The 16551-nt window shown below is 41.2% G+C and overlaps 1 protein-coding gene across 6 annotated transcripts in view; it reads left to right on the top strand.

Moving 5' to 3' along the window:
* Positions 1–16551, top strand: part of FBN1 (fibrillin 1) — a 217648-nt gene that overhangs the window by 173097 nt on the left and 28000 nt on the right. For all 6 annotated transcript variants that reach the window (XM_048867767.2, XM_048867769.2, XM_048867766.2 and 3 more), the window contains exons 43-49: positions 932–1003; positions 3897–4022; positions 8008–8130; positions 12237–12362; positions 13506–13622; positions 14484–14612; positions 15816–15935. In XM_048867767.2, coding sequence (XP_048723724.1) covers positions 932–1003; positions 3897–4022; positions 8008–8130; positions 12237–12362; positions 13506–13622; positions 14484–14612; positions 15816–15935 — 813 coding nt within the window. The remainder of the gene's footprint in view (positions 1–931; positions 1004–3896; positions 4023–8007; positions 8131–12236; positions 12363–13505; positions 13623–14483; positions 14613–15815; positions 15936–16551) is intronic.

Raw genomic sequence — 16551 nt, 5'->3', positions numbered from 1 at the left:
TAGTCCAATCCCCTGCTCAAAGCAGGACCAACACCAACTAAATCATCCCAGCCAGGGCTTTGTCAAGCCGGGCCGTAAAAACCTCTAAGGATGGAGATTCCACCACCTCCCGAAGTAACCCATTCCAGTGCTTCATCACCCTCCTGGTGAAATAGTGTTTCCAAATATCCAGCTAGACCTCCCCCACTGGAACTTGAGACCATTGCTTCTTGTTCTGTCATCTGCCACCATTGAAAACAGACTAGCTCCAACCTCTTTGGGACCCCTCTTCAGGTAGCTGAAGGCTGCTATCAAATCTCCCCTCACTCTTCTCTTCTTCCAGCAGCCAGGGATTGCAGGGGCACCTCAGCCCCTTCCAAAGATGGACCCTATGCAGGGTACAGGAAGCATGTAGCATAGGAGTCACTGTGACAGTCCTGTGCCATTGCATGATTCCTCCACACTGGGGGAATCTTCAGCAAGCTGGATTCACCAGGTGTTCCTCTGCTTCATGCTGGTGAGCTGGCACAAAACAGACTTATCAGACCTGAGAACTGGCTCCATCCTGATCGTTTGCAATTTTCAAAAATTATGTGTTGATTTCCAAATTATGACGGTTTGTGAAGTACAGAGCTGGAGCCGTGCATACAAAGTACAGTGCACCCACATAATCTGACAAGTGTGTACCTAATAATAATACCTAAATGAAGTATCTGATCCAAAGCCAATGAGAGTCTTTCCACTGGCTTCACTGGGCTTGGGATCAGAACCCCATTACAAATCTGGCAGGAGAGTGCACTCATGCAAGGTACACATGCCTTGTGTGAAAATCTGTCCCTCAAAAGGTACAGAAAAAAGTGGAGACTGCATTTTTCTCAGGCTTGGGGTGAAATTACTCACTTAATTTGATACATTCAAGATAACTGTTGTCTTTTTTTTTTTCCTGCTACAGATGAATTTGCAACACTCTGTGGAAGTCAAAGGCCTGGTTTCTTCATTGACATTTATACAGGTTTACCAGTTGGTGAGTTGTGATTACTCTGTTTTGAGTTAAATTCCACACTACGTAGGTACTGGGGAAAGGAAGGCATTGTTTTCACAGTCAGCTCTTTCCTGGAAAGAAATAAAGACTAAACAATGCCACGAAATTCAACTTTCTGTGCAACCCTTAACCCTTGTCTTAAATCAGATCCTGCAAACTTTCTGCCTAACTCCTCCTAGCTGGCAGCTCTGATTATTGCTGCTTGTGATCATGACAATCTAAAGCTCTGAAGAAATGGTAATCGAGCTAGATGAATGGCTTGTAGACACCAGAGAGTGGAGAGGTTCTGGGAATAAGGCCAATCAGCATTGGGTTTCAGAGGAATTAGGAGTGTTTCCTTTTGACTAAAGCACAGATTTAATCTGACGTTTCACACCAATCCCTCTGTGTATTGAATTAACCCAACAATCCTTTTTTCTGTTCCACTAAAATATTTCTCACATTGTGGTATCGTGTGTAACATTGGTATTGTGTGTGACAAATGAATTCCTCCTTTTCTCTTTTTGTTTGTTTTTGTCAAAGAGGCCAAATTCATCCCTAGTGGGGGCTTCCTTTTGTTTTTATTCCCACAAAAAGACAAATGAGAGATGGAGCAATCGTTGTACAACAGACAAGCAGAACTATAGTATATAGACATCAACAAAGTGAATTATATCCATATATTATGGTGATGGGCACTATAGAACCCTACAATTGGGTCTAATCAATCAATTCTAACAAGATGTAGTGTAAAATAAGAAAAAGAATTACTAGAAACATATTGTAAATTTTGTTCCTGGTCTTTTGAGGAGCAAAGCACCAGATCTCATTGACCAAAATCATCATGCACCCTGTGACCAGCACATTAAGTTACACATGAGCTTTAGGTGGCAAGTAGTAAAGTACCTGCCCACCACCTGCTCAATCAGAGGCAGTCATGTGAGGCTGTGTCCAGCCCTGCTTGGTCTGAGTATTCTCTGAACAACATAATGTGGTGTACGCTGTGCAGATGAGGATGGAGTCACCCTAGGCAGGGGTGGGGTAATGTAAATGTGCACCATCTGCAGATCCTGCGGTAGCAGTTAATAGCATGTGTTGCAGCCTGCACCCCTGACAGCTGTAGTTATTTTATTCTGCTAGCCCTGTTCCAACTGGAGTGCAGCAGCCAGTGCAGCTGACTTTTGGTGTCCTCATGTACTAGTGTATCCTTAGCCACACTGGTGAGACAAGTTGCTCACTCAGGGCTACATTGTGCAGCAAACACACACTTTTTCAGTGATTCTTGGGATCTTCATAGGCCTTGCTGGGTTGTGATACCTGAACTGCTTCTTTTACTACTTCAGGAGGGCAGTAGTAGCCACTCCCACTTCTTACACACCATAGGCCAGTGGTTCTCAACCCATGGCCCGCTTGTGGCCCAGTCAGCACACAGCTGTAGCCCATGTGACATCCTCAGTGCCCTACAGGTAGTATAGATGTTGTGTGAATGTGGCCCACATAACCCACGGAGAACTGCATATGTGGCCCACAATGTTAAATAGATTGAGAAGCACTGCAGTAGGCATACTGGCTTACACCACTGCAGGAGCAGTCCACATTGTGCACTGCTGGAAATGCTAAGTTACTTTCTTCCCATTATGTTTATGTTCCATTTTTGCCATCCTTATATGGGATGATTGCTTCTGATGGTGGGAAACAGAGACCGAGTTAGATTCTGCCTTGACTCACTTTTTATAATCAGCAGGCTAAAAATCATCATCAGCAGCAGCAAATCTTGTGTAGGAAATTAAAAGCTTAGTCCAGGAGCAAAACTGGCCCCTTCAAAATCAGAAGCAAAGTACCTTAGGTGTGAAGAGAGCTCTGTAGTGTATCCCTTCCGCTAATGTTCATTGGCTTCTGTGGATCCCTGCAGACAGCATTCTTTACTAAAGAAAAAGGCTTCCATGGATTTTCTGACCTGTATGCTGAAGTTAGACCCCTAAAGAGACGTACAGCTAAAGAGCCCAATAAGTGAGATTTGTACTATTTATGTTTTGGCTGCGTTTTTAGGGCCAAAAACAATGAATTGCCTCACAAATCTACTAAAACAGGAAGGACAATTGGTAGACATAATCAATGAAAAGCATAGTATGTTTCAGGCATTTAAAATATCATTAGTCATTGGTACCTTCAGAACTTTTGTAAAAGAGCATAAAACTAACCAAGCTTTAACAGATGGTGGAAGTGGATGTAAAGTTGTTATAAAAAATGCCGAAGGACAGAGGGCCTGGTCTAAAGACAGTGTCTTTCCATTGTCTTCAGTGAGTTCTTTGATCAGGCTCTTAGAGAATGATGAGCTTTTTTTAATTAATACAGAAGAAGCTCAGTTTATATTACACTCACCTGACAACAAAATAGGTTAAGCTGGATTCTCTGGTCCCCTAAGGACACTTTGTTCCATGTGAGTAGCACAAAGTGGCCTTAAAGTGGCTAGAAATGGCAAGTGAAGAATTACCCCCATGCAGGGGAACTGTCTGCAGGTATGCAGGCTGGTGAAGATGGTTCTGCTGCTTCTCACACCTGCAGCCTCACCTCCAGCATAACAGATAGCAGGAGGCATGTCAGGGGCAGGAAGTGGACAGATCAGGGATGGAATTTGAGAGTCCTGTGCAGGCCTAACTTGCCCTGGGCTGGGTATATCTTGGGTATAGTGAAAAATGAGAGCCATTGAGTAGACTAGTTAGTTTTCCAGCATGTGTAGGAATTATTGAATGTCTGATGCCTTTTTACACGGTAACAGGATCATGCTGCTAATATAAACATTGTGATAATATCCCATGATAATAAGAAAACATTTCTATAGAAGGGGATTGAATGAATTGGCACTTTCAGAATATTTAAAAATCAATTGTTACAGATATTGATGAATGCCGAGAGATCCCTGGAGTCTGTGAGAATGGAGTCTGTATAAACATGGTTGGCAGCTTCAGATGCGAGTGTCCAGTGGGATTCTTTTACAATGACAAGTTGCTGATCTGTGAAGGTAAGAGGCTTATACTTCCATCACAAACAGAAATTGGGTCAAATACTGGCAAATCTAATGTACTTGCAAATTCATCCATAATAGGGGTATATACTAGGATCAGAGAAATGTGGGCCAGGCATGTCTTAATGAAGACATTTTGGCTTCCTGCTGGAAAATCTGGTGCCATATATGTTTTCTGTTGGAAACAAAGTACCCGATTTTCCAATTAGTATAAAAGTCTTGAATGAGTTTGAGTCAACCAGTTGTGGCAAGTGAATCTTCTTACTTTTCATGGTCTGGATGTAAATATGAGCAGTGGGTGGTCTTCCCATGTCAGATCAAGACCAGCGTTCACTTCCAAGCTGATATTATTTTCGTAATGAAAACAAGATCAAAGGCATGATCAAAAATATTGTAGTGGATTCTCATGTAAAGTAAATCTGGATAAATGTTCAGTGTGTTAGGGGCTGGCTACTTGGTGCTGGCAGAATGCCCTAGAATGACGTGATTTGTAGAGAAAGCTCGCATGTTGTGCTCTAGCTTCCTGGACTAGACAACTAGGTACCTTTTAGAGCACGTCAGCGTGGTCTATACAGGGACATTAGTGCACAAAACATATCGCATCTCTCTGGAGTGCTTTGCCATGCCATGTACAAAAGCCCTTAGTCACTGTCAGGAAACAATTAAAGATTATGGTATGGATTTCCTTCATTTTCTGTGGTGGTTGTGAACATAAGAACAGCCATACTGGGTCAGAACAATGGTCCATCTAGCCCAGTGTCCTGTCTTACGACAGCAGCCAATGCCAGGTGCGTCAGAGGGAATGAACAGAACAAGCAATTGTTGAGTGATCCATCCCCAGTTGTCCACTCCCACACCCAGAGCATGGAGTTGCATCCCTGCCTATCCTGGCTAATAGCCATTGATGGACCTATCCTCCACGAACTTATCTAGTTCTTTTTTAAATCCCGTTATAGTTTTGGCTTTCACAACATCCCCTGGACTGTGCGCTGTGTGAAGAAGTACAGCCTTTTGTTTGTTTGAAACCTGCTGCCTATTAATTTTGTTGGGTGACCCCTGGTTTGTGTGTTATGTGAAGGAGTAAATAACACTTCCTTCGTCACCTTCTCCACGCCAGCCACGATTTTATAGGCCTCTGTCATATCCCCTTAGTCGTCTCTTTTCTAAGATGAAAAGTCCAAGTCTTTTTAATCTCTCCTCGTACAGAAGCTGTTCCATTCCCCTAATCATTTTTGTTACCCTTCTCTGTACCTTTTCCAATTCTAATATATCTTTTTTGAGATGGGGTGACCAGAACTGCATGCAGTGTTCAAGGTGTGGGCATGCCATGGATTTATATAGAGGCATTATGATATTTGTCTCTTATTTTCAATCCCTTTCCTAATGGTTCCTAACATTCTGCTAGCTTTTTTGACTGCTGCCACACACTGAGTGGCTGTTTCGGAGAACTATTCTCAGTGACTCCAAGATACCTTTCTTGAATGGTAGCAGCTAATTTAGATCCCATCATTTTGTATATATATTTGGGATTGTTTTCCAATGTACATTACTTTGCATTTATCAACATTGAATTTCATCTGCCATTTTGTTGTCCAGTCACCCAGTTTTGTGAGATCGTTTTGTAACTCTTCACAGTCTGCTTTGGACTTAAATATCTTGAGTTATTTTCTATCATCTGCAAATTTTGCCACCTCGCTGTTTACACCTTTTTCCAGATCATTTATGAATATGATGCATGGCACTGGTTCCAGTACACACCTGTGGGGGACACCACTATTTACTTCTCTTCGTTCTGAAAACTGATCATTTGTTCCTACCCTTTGTTTTCTGTCTTTTAATCAGTTACTGATCCATGAGAGGACCTTCCCTCTTATCCCATGACTGGTTACTTTGCTTAAGAGCCTTTGGTGAGGGACCTTGTCAAAGGCTTTCTGAAAGTCCAAGTACACTATACCCACTGGATCACCCTTGTCCACATGTTAGCTGAACCCCTCAAAGAATTCTAATAGATTGGTGAAGCATGACTTCCTTTACAAAAGCCATGTTGACTCTTCCCAAACAAATCATGTTCATCTACATGTCTGATAATGCTGTTCTGTACTATAGTTTCAACCAATTTGCCTGGTACTGAAGTTAGCTTACCAGCATGTAATTGCCAGGATTGCCTCTGGAGTCTTTTTGAAAAATTAGCTATCCTCCAGTCATCTGGTACAGAAGCCGATTTAAATGATCAGTTACATACCACAGTTAGTAGTTCTGCTGTTTCATATTTGAGCAAGTCAATGACAGATCTGGGAATAGAACCCATGTCTGCTGAGTCCCAGTCCAGTTCTCTTTCTATTAGATCACACTGTCTGTCCGCATGAGTATCTGCTATGTCCCATAGGTTAGCTGATGCTCTTTAATGGGATGTGGCTGATGCATTTATCAAGTTTCAAAATAGTATCTGGAATGAAAAATATATCTTTTTAAACCTACTGTATGATTAAAAAAACACAGCTACAACACAAACAAAATGCTTCGTATTTTCTTCATGAAGAATAATGCTGAGTTGCTTTGGGACTATATCTCCTCTGTTTCACACAGCTGCCAGGAGGCAATAACTTTTCCAGGGAACAATATACCCTCCCCAAGAGGACCAAAGCACTTCTAGGGAAGCTGACAAGTCCATGAAAGCTAGGCACTTGGCAATAGGCCACCCAGAATAAAACTTTAGTTTCTTGAAGTCCTTATCTGTTTCTTTGTATAACTCCTCACCTTCTTGTGTGCACCCCTTCCCCCACCACAGTGTGTGCCAGTCAGGGGAGCTAAAACAAGATGCTTTCAGAACTCACTTGCTGCTGCCCAGGTGTTACTATTGAATAACCAAGGTAACACTCCACCCCTGGGAAAATGCACATGTTGCCTCTGTAATGCTTCCAGCCCTTGCCTTTTTGGGGACTGAGAATGCAAATTCAGGCCCAGGTCGCATGTTCGTTATTACACACTACTACCCATAGCTACCAGGCTGGCTCACACTCTCTCTTCTTTCTAATGCTGTCTTCCTCTTTGTGGGTAGCTAGTGCTTGCATTATTCATTACAGCAGGTATTTCAGTTCCTGTTCGCCTTTAGGAATTCTATACAACAGTACAGCTATTGTAAATGGGTGTGTCCCATGCAACCCCCAGCCACCCACAGTAAATAAACTGGAACTGGCACTGGTTAATATTACAGATGGAAAATATGTCATTTGCTCATCTGCTCTGCTGGCAGGCAGCAGGAAGGAAAATTAGTTAAAACAAAAATCTTATCAATTAAGTTGCAGGTAAAGAATTAATAATTAAATTCAGTTTAAGAATTTTCAAAAGAAAAAAAAATATTTTCAAAGAAAAACTGTTGGGTGAAAATGATTTTTTTTCCTAACTGTCCTCACGTGTGTTTTTACTAGAGTCTAACGTTATTAAAAACTGAAAGAATTGTATTAAAAGTCTTATTTGCATGTCACTGTTATGTTGAACTCCTGTTAAAGTCATTGAAAGTTACACACTTGGGCTCCAATCCTGCACTGTGATCAGTGTGGAACCTCGGAGACTTCAGTGGATCTTTGTGTGGACACAGCAGTCCACCTGCAGGGTTCATAGTGCAGGATTGGGGTCACAGGTTGAAATTCACCCATGGTCAGAGTGCCAGCCAAAGGCCCGTAGATTTCAAAAGAGCCTTCTATTGGCTACCTGCAAAGGGATAAATTTCAGTGATGGATTGCATGCACATTCAGAATCATGGTGGGGAAATATTTAAATCCAACCAAAAATCTACTCCCATTGAAGTATTTTTCTCTGCATTTAAAAAAATACATTAAATACAAAAAAATACATTTGGTACAAAACAAAAAAATTCCTTAACTGTAGGTTAGAGAGCATCCCTTTGAGTTTAAAAATACATTTTGTTTTCTTGTCCATGATCAGTTTATCCTAAAAATCATATTCTGTCTTGCATTGATAGATATTGATGAATGCCAGAATGGACCAGTGTGTCAACGAAATGCAGAATGTGTCAACACGGCTGGCAGCTATCGCTGTGAGTGTAAAGCCGGCTACAGGTTCACGTCAACAGGCCAGTGCGCTGGTGAGTATTTCCAGGCTTGTTTGTATCTCAGTATGCAGTAGATAGTGGCTTTAAAAATAAAACCTTTAAAATCATATTTTTTTTTAACAAAGGCTGTAGTGTTTGTGTCACTCTAAACTAATATGATGATAAGAATGTAGGGAGAAGCTAGGTTTTTCCCCTCAGCAACCCTCTGTTGCAGTGGTGCTCAAACTTTTCCTCTCGTGCTCCCGTTACCAGTAATGGAATGTGTCCACCTGGTCCGCCCCCACCCTGGGCCGGGGGCTGCAGCCAGAAGTGGGCTTGTGGCCAGGGGCTGAGAGCTGGTGCTGTCGCCGGAGCGGAACTGGGGGCAGAGTGGGCCTGGGTGGTGCTCCCCTGGACATTCCTCCACACCCCCATAGAGGGAGTGCCCCACAGTTTGGGGACTACTGCTCTGTTGGAATGTGTGCAGACTATATTTTTGAGCTGTAAGGGCCTGCCTTCTAACAATATATAAAGGTTTTGATGAATGTTCTGCTTTTTTATCTCTCTCATGGTTAATACACTTCATGCCTGCAAAAATTCAGGTGTGTGATTGCAAAATAAGTCTAACTAGAGAACTTCCAAAGAGGGGCTTTGAAATGTCATCTGCCAAACGAGTGTATCCTTTGAATCAAACACTGAATAAAGTATTTTCTTTATTGGTTACAAGTAAAATCTGGCCTTGACTTGCACTCAGTACAGTGCTTATTGTGTGACTAGTGTTAGCTGGATGGACTCTGTGCATGTACCTCCATAACAGACCACAGTGTCTGGCTATGGAGTAGTATAATACAGCGCGTAAAGGTTATTTGAGTCTCATACACAGCCACATAATATTTTTCTAGCTTTTATTTAATTAACCTTAAAAATGAAAATGAAACTAAGAATAAACTGAACTAGAAGAACTTACATGGTCAATGTTACAGTCAGAAAATTCATAAAGACTAACAGGTAGATTTTCAAAGGCACAAGTGGCAGTTAGGTTTCTAAATAGGCCATTTGTGCTCATCTATCCCTAAAGCTCCTTCCCTGAACTAATTCTGTTGTGCTTAACCCTTCGTTTGTGGTATATTGTGGAGGTAAAGCCAAGGAAAATTACTGTTATCTGGCCCTGGAAATTCAAAAACTTCCCAGGGAAAGTGCAGTATTTTCCCCTTCCTCTACATAATTACTGTGGTTTGCATTATCACTTGCTAAATGTGTATAGCTAAGGATACGATTTAGTCACAGAAGTCACGGACCCTGTGACTTTTTCGGCTTCAGCTGTCAACACCTACAGCTGGGACCGGAGACTGTACACCAATGGCTGCAGCTGGGGCCGTGTGCCCCCACCCCATGGCTTCAGGCAAGGCCATGTGCCCTGCACTGTGGCGATGCAGTTTCCGCACCTCCTGGCAGGGCTCGGGCTTCCAGCTGTCTCTCTCTCTCTCACACACACACACACACACACACACACACACACACACACACACACACACACACACACACACACACACACACACACACACACACACACACACACACACACACACACACACTAGCGCTTTCCCCATCCCCCCAATTATGTTTAGTAAAAGTCAGACAGGTCACAGGCTGCTGTGAATTTTTGTTTATTGCTCACGACCAGTCTGTGACTTTCACCGAAAATAACCGTGACAAAATCTTAACATTAGTTTTAGCACATTTACCGCTCAGATTTTCACAAATAATCACTGTCTTTTAGTAGTCTCTGATGACAAGGTGGTCTTATCTGCTAGGTGATGTTCAATAGCTAGCTTAGAAAGTTTAAGAAGCTTTTCACACTTAAACAAGACTCTGGAGATTATTTTAATATACTTATTTGACGGGGACTACAGTTCTCTGTTCCATTCACTCTGTTTTCCAAGGATGACATCATAGCAAGAATGGTATTCTTGTTATCTTGATTATTTAAAGAATCACAAAGGTTCTATACAGGTTTGTGTGCCAAGTGGCTGTAAACATTGTATACCTTTCTGGACAAAATAATAATTACAAAGGAACTTGATAACATTTTCCTTGGATTTTCTGCTTCTAATCTTTTGAGTTTTAGGAAGTGCACTTTTCACTGCAGTGCAGTTTTGCATTGTTTTACGAGACCTTCATGGGAAAAGGGTGTAGGGGCAGAAAAGAAAATCACTTTGAGAACTAAAGCTTGTTTTGTTAAGATATATGGCAACATGTGCAAATATTTAGCATGTTGTTAACATGATTGTTGTTGTAATTCCTTCATTTTAACAGAACAGGAAAACCAGGGAAGGTTCTGATATGAGCCACAATACCCTAATACAAATTGGCACAAGCATTACTTCCCTGTATTTTGCTTTTATTTTATATTTAGTGAAAATAAGGTGGAACAATCACAGTCAAAATAAAAGTGTTTGATGAAGGGTTTGATCCAGCAAAGCCCTGAGAAAAGTGCCTGGCAACCTTACTGAAATCAATGGAAGTTTAGGGTGCTGTGCACCTTGTAGGATTGGGCCCACAGAGCAGCCACTGCATGGAAAATGGTAATACTAGAACTGTTTGTGTGCTATTGTATCCAAATATGACCCGTTGCTGCCTCAGACAGATTGAGCTAGTTACTCGTCTCAGTATCTAAATAGAATTCTTCAGGTGTTACCTGTTATGGCAAGATAATAATTTGCATCCAACTTTCTTTCATAATGCCTAAAAGAGTGCCGCTTCCCAGTTCCTAATGTTCTGTGTTCATCACAAAAGAAGCTCCCAGGGTCTATGATGGCCATAAAGTTTGGAGTGCAACCATTGAAAGTTGTGAAGACAGAACAGGGGACTTCCTGTTAATGGATCTCTCCATCACCGGGAAGAAGCTGCTTCTTTCTTTCGACTGAATATAAGGAAAAATTTACCTAATTAGCCACATTTGTTAGATTGTGAAATGGCTTTGAAGAGAAAAGGGAGTACCCCATCTCTTGAGTCATTTAAAACGAGAATAGACAAAACACTTAGGAGTATACTGAGTGGAACCAGCCCTCATTGGAATGGAGGTAGACAAGATCACCTTACTAGATTTTTTTCCATCTCTACTTCTTCTTATTATGGGGAGAAATGTGCTGAATAGTAAACATTCTGCTTCTTTATATGTGTTTTTCTGACTGCTGGTTAAATCCTGAACTTACAGAGGAAAGCATTCACAGCAAGGGTAGCAGTGAGTAGTCACATATCCAACTGGTGCAAAAGACATCCTGCTATCAGAAATCAGCATGTCATGCACTGGGCCAGCACTACATGGTATGGTACTTTTTGTTGCTCTTCTGTGCAAGATGGTGCTATTAAGCATTTGTGGCTACTGTCAGGAAATGTGCTGTCCAAATTATTTGCCAGGCATGTCCCTGTTTTAAGCTAATCACACTCCCATTGATCGTGGTTTGCGTAGTGTCACTTTAGATGAGATTTAGATGCAACCACACTTGGGTGCACCACTGTAGCCATATTATTTGTGCACCACTCTGCTTGCACGTTGGATTTTGGCTTTCTGAGAGCCTAGTGCAGGGAAGGGCCAGTGTTCGCTCCATTTCTCATTTGTATGAGTTCTCTGATGGTTAATCAAGGTGATCATATTACATTCAGTACTATAATCAAACATGTCTGCAAGCAAGTAGCATTTTCCTCTGGAAATATGTATAACCATAACAGATAAAGCTCTTAAACCTCCCAAACCACTGCACAATTGTTTATTCTCTTTGTTTACAAGCTGTTTAATTCAGCATAAGAGAGATTTTCCTACACAATTACATTGCATTATTTTTATTCCCATGGTGCCCTGTTGCTGTAGCTAGAAATAGTCACTTGTAAGTAACTCTTCCCAATTATTTTCCAAATCTGCAAATGTTGCAAAAATTAATTTTGTGAATTAATGAATTCCACATAATCCAATGAATTCCACATGAATTCCATGAATATTCCATTTTGTGTTAACAAATTAGTACTTTATTGCCATGAGAGAATAATTGTCATTTTAAATTAGAAGCATGAATTGGATACTAGTTTTCATAGTTGCCACTTATAGTTTGTTTCTGGCTTTGTGGTTTATGGAACAATTTTCAGATGCCTTTTATTTACAGATCGCAACGAATGCCTAGAAATTCCCAATATCTGTAGCCATGGCCAGTGTATTGACACTGTTGGAGGATTCTACTGCATATGTCACTCAGGATTCAAAACCAATGCTGACCAAACGATGTGCATAGGCAAGTATCAAGTTATGCTGTTAGATTAATGAGTAAGGGGTTTGAGGCCTTTTCTCTGTCATAGTAATTGCCAGATCCGAGTAGACCAGTGGCACTTTTCGTCCAGTGACCTGCTTCTGACAGTGACCAGTAATAGATGCTTCAGAAAAAGGAGCAAGCAACACCTTAGTTGACAATTATGGATAGAACTGACCATTGGCTAAGTTTATTCTGCATCAGTTAGTGGTTGTTTTATACTCTGAAGCATATAGTGCCTATGATTTAAAAAAAAAAAAAGTATCCTACCTAACATAGCTGTAGAGAGATGTTTTTGTTCTTCATATAAATATTCCATCCTTTTTAGAATTTCACTAACCCCTTGGTTTCAATCATACCTCGGGGAAATGAATTCCACAGATTAATAATTCAACATTGCAATGCAATAATTGTAAAACTGTCTAATGCTGAAGCATGTAAAGGACTGATTTCCTGCGAGGCAGAAGCAAAGCTGTTTAAGTAAAACAAGAACTTTCATGTTAAGCCCTTTGAAAGCTTCAGGTTTAGGGCCAAATTACTTGCTGACTTCAGAGGACTTGTGCCCACTTATGCAATCAGTGAATTCAGAATATACTCTACTGCATCTAAGCCTTCTAAGCATTTGCTTGCGTAGAGCTCATCTCAGATAAAAACTAGTCAGATTCGGGCCAATTTGTCCCTTTTCCATGGGGACATTATTAGAGTGGGAGAGAAGAAATGCACCCTTTGTTCTGGGTTTCACTCAGTTTTCTTACTGAGATTTTGGGCGTGTCTGGGTTAGAAGTGGCTAGCCACCTAAAAGCCCTTGGGAAGACAGCAGATCCCTTATAGACAAGGTTAATGTATGCCTCCTTAGGAAACGGCAAGATGGAAGCTGCATGTAAACAAGTTGTGGATCAGCCCTTGCTCAAAAAAACATCTTTTGACATTATCAGTCAAATGTATAACCCTGTCTCATATCTTCCTTTTTTTTTCTTTTTTTTTTAGGGAAGCTTAATCTCTATTCTCCCAATTGCTCTTTTAGTAATCCATGATTAGTTCATTTCTTTGCACATTGTTTGGCTATCTGGCCTCCCTCTTCACTATCAGTTAGTAACAAGAGTTCTTGTTGCTGCTTTTCTTTCATAGATATTAATGAGTGTGAAAAAGATCCATGTGGCAATGGAACATGTAGAAATACCGTTGGCTCTTTCAACTGCCGCTGTGACAATGGATTCATTCTCTCACACAATAATGACTGCATAGGTAAGGAGGTACTAAAACTGTTGCTGAGACCAGTCCAGGTTTTCTAAGATTGTCTGTTATTCTAATTACATAGTCATAAACACCATATTTTTCCAGTGAATTCAAATCCCATCTGTATAGTCAATATAATTAGAGGTAAAGAGCAATTTCTTTGCTCTAGAAGCCAGTTTATCAGTCTCACACTCTATGAAGTGTAGTTGTAGCCATGTCAGTCCCAGGATATTCGAGAAACAAAGTGGGTGAGGTAATATCTTTTACTGGACCAATAAAAATAAAAGAGACGTTGGTCCAATAAAAGATATTACCTCACCCACCTTGCCTCTCTAATCTCTTGCTATGTAATTTACTCCCCTCTTCTGGCAGCCACTTGAACATATGCCTCCGAATATACAGTCAGTTCTAAGTATCTATCTATCTATCTATCTATCTAAGAATCCCATAAAACAATCAATTGGCTGCAATTTTTTCCCAATAGTTTTTGAGGAAAGCAAAAATATTTATGATACAGAAGAAAACTGTTTTGACTTTCTTCAGGAGATGACAGAAAGGGACAGGAATACTGTGGACTTAAAATCTCTGCAAGTAATGGGATTCTAGTGTGTGAAAGGCTGTCTGTCTGTGGCCCTACTGAATGCAAATGGGGCTCCAGGTGGGAGAAAGAACCCACGTGTGCATATCCCTTAGAAGAATCAGGGCCCACATTTGGGGATAAAGAGACAGATAAATAATTATGCCATCCTGAATGTATCAATATTGTGCTGTGAGGATGAAAGTCAGTTTAATAAACAAAATTCCTTCTTACGTGTATTTAATCTTTGTGGATATTCGCCATGCATTTCTCATGTTAGTTTTTTGTTTTAGATGTGGACGAATGTGCAAGTGGAAATGGGATGCTCTGCAGGAATGGCCGCTGCATAAACACAGTTGGGTCTTTCCAGTGTCTTTGCAACGATGGCTATGAGGTGTCCCCCGAGGGCAGGACCTGTGTGGGTGAGATTTTAATCTAGCATTGGTTACTACGGCAAGAGGACTGTAAATCCTCAGCACATGTTCCCAGGCAAAATGGTGAGAAAAAGGCAGGTTAGAGAAGAACTTCTCCTGCTATCACTATGCTCTTGTCGAAAAGCACAAATACTGTGGTAGCATGCTGCATTGTAATATTGTATTCCTTGAAATACTCATTAAGTTATTGTGCACACAGTCAGGAAGGAATTTTGCTCTAGGACTGGCTAAAACTACCTTTGTCTCCTCTCTGGGGATTTTTTTTTGCGGGGGGGGGGGTCAAATACCTTGCAGGCCGTTGCGTGTAATCTTTTTTAAAAAACATCTTGCATATATTTGAGGGAAACAAACAGGTCCAGTGACTTTCCCAGATCTTCCCCTTTCATCGGAGTCCGATTTTACTTCATTCTTTTATAATAGTTATTGATTCTTCTTAATAAGAATGTACATAGCTCTCTAGATTACCATGGCACTTTACAAATGTATAGTATGACACCTTTCCTGGCCAGCACGCACCCTTGCATAGGGGCCTGATCCAGCAGAGCCTTTCTCCCACCCATATGGTTGCTCCTTTGTATAATTTCAATGGCACTGTGCATAAAAGTAAGTTTACATGCAGTTGTGTTTTCAGGATCAGGTTGTAAGGCAAATAATCAAAGCAAGACAACAGGACACAGAACAGATCAGGAAAGGCAGGTGGTGGGGAATTAGCGGTGAAGGGAAGAAGATAGGCAGGACTCCTGGAGGAAGCCAGTTTTAAAGAAGGTGAGGGTGGATGCTTGGAGGACAAGGTGGTGGAGACTGTTTAAGGCACAGGGAGCAGCGTAACAGAAGGCTTTGGGTGCTTAATAGAAGTGTTCAGCATATGGGGGCACTTCACACTTCTTGGGTGCCTGCTCCCTTCCAGATACATTTAATCCACTTATATCCCTGTCCATGTCTGACATGGGGATGAATTGATATTGATTCTTGGGCTGAGGAATCTTTTGTCTTTCTTGATTTATAAGATAATTTATAAGCACATTAAACTCCTTGTAAAAAAGGACTGCCTCCCTGCCCTCAGAGAGCCCTGCAAGTGATAGATGCTCCCATTCTTTTCACCGAGAGTTTTGCACTTGACTTGATGTGAGCAGGATTAGAGCTGCCTCAATAACTGTTCTGAATATTGTTCCTTCATTTCTTTGCTTGCAGATATCAATGAGTGTGCAGTGGAGCCTGGTAGATGCTCACCTGGCACGTGCCAGAACCTGGATGGGACGTATAGATGCATCTGTCCTCCTGGATACGTTCTGCAAAATGACAGGTGTGAAGGTATGTAAGGGTCATTCGTATTTCATAATGGCAGCCTGGTCAAAAGCAGCTCTCAGTCCTAATAATAGGTATAGTCATGCCTATCTTTAGGCCTTGACGTGTCATTTTTGACCCCTGTCAAGTGTCTGAACCTAATCATAAAATAGAATAATTCCAACAAAATTAAGTATCCTGTAAAGTTTATGTACATGTGTACAGTATAATATGTATGATAAAGTGTAAATGGTATTGATTTAAAAAAATAGATAATTAAATTAATCCTTCTAGGCTACGCAGCCACAGAGACTTTTACTCATTTGGGGGGCAACCCATTAGTCTGTCTAGGTACCTATCGCTATGGTATCTAAATACGCAGTATTACTTTTCTCTTGGTAATGTGAAATGCTAGATAGCCTGTGCTGTCATCACTTAGTATTTACTCGAGCAAAAATCCCTCTGAGTTTTGCCTGAGCAAAGACTGGAGGACGTGACCCCCGGAAAGACATTTTTAAAGGCCTGTATGGCCTGGAGATGTCTCATTATTGTGGGCATGCCCACTGAAAACGTCTTTGGAAGTTAATCCCAAATTGCACACCTGGATTTATTATCAATAGAGCGCTAAAGTTTATTTTCGTTA

This window comes from Caretta caretta, chromosome 10, assembly GCF_965140235.1.
Source record: "Caretta caretta isolate rCarCar2 chromosome 10, rCarCar1.hap1, whole genome shotgun sequence".
NCBI classification, from domain to species: Eukaryota; Metazoa; Chordata; order Testudines; family Cheloniidae; genus Caretta; species Caretta caretta.
This window is presented reverse-complemented; position numbering and strand designations above follow the sequence as displayed.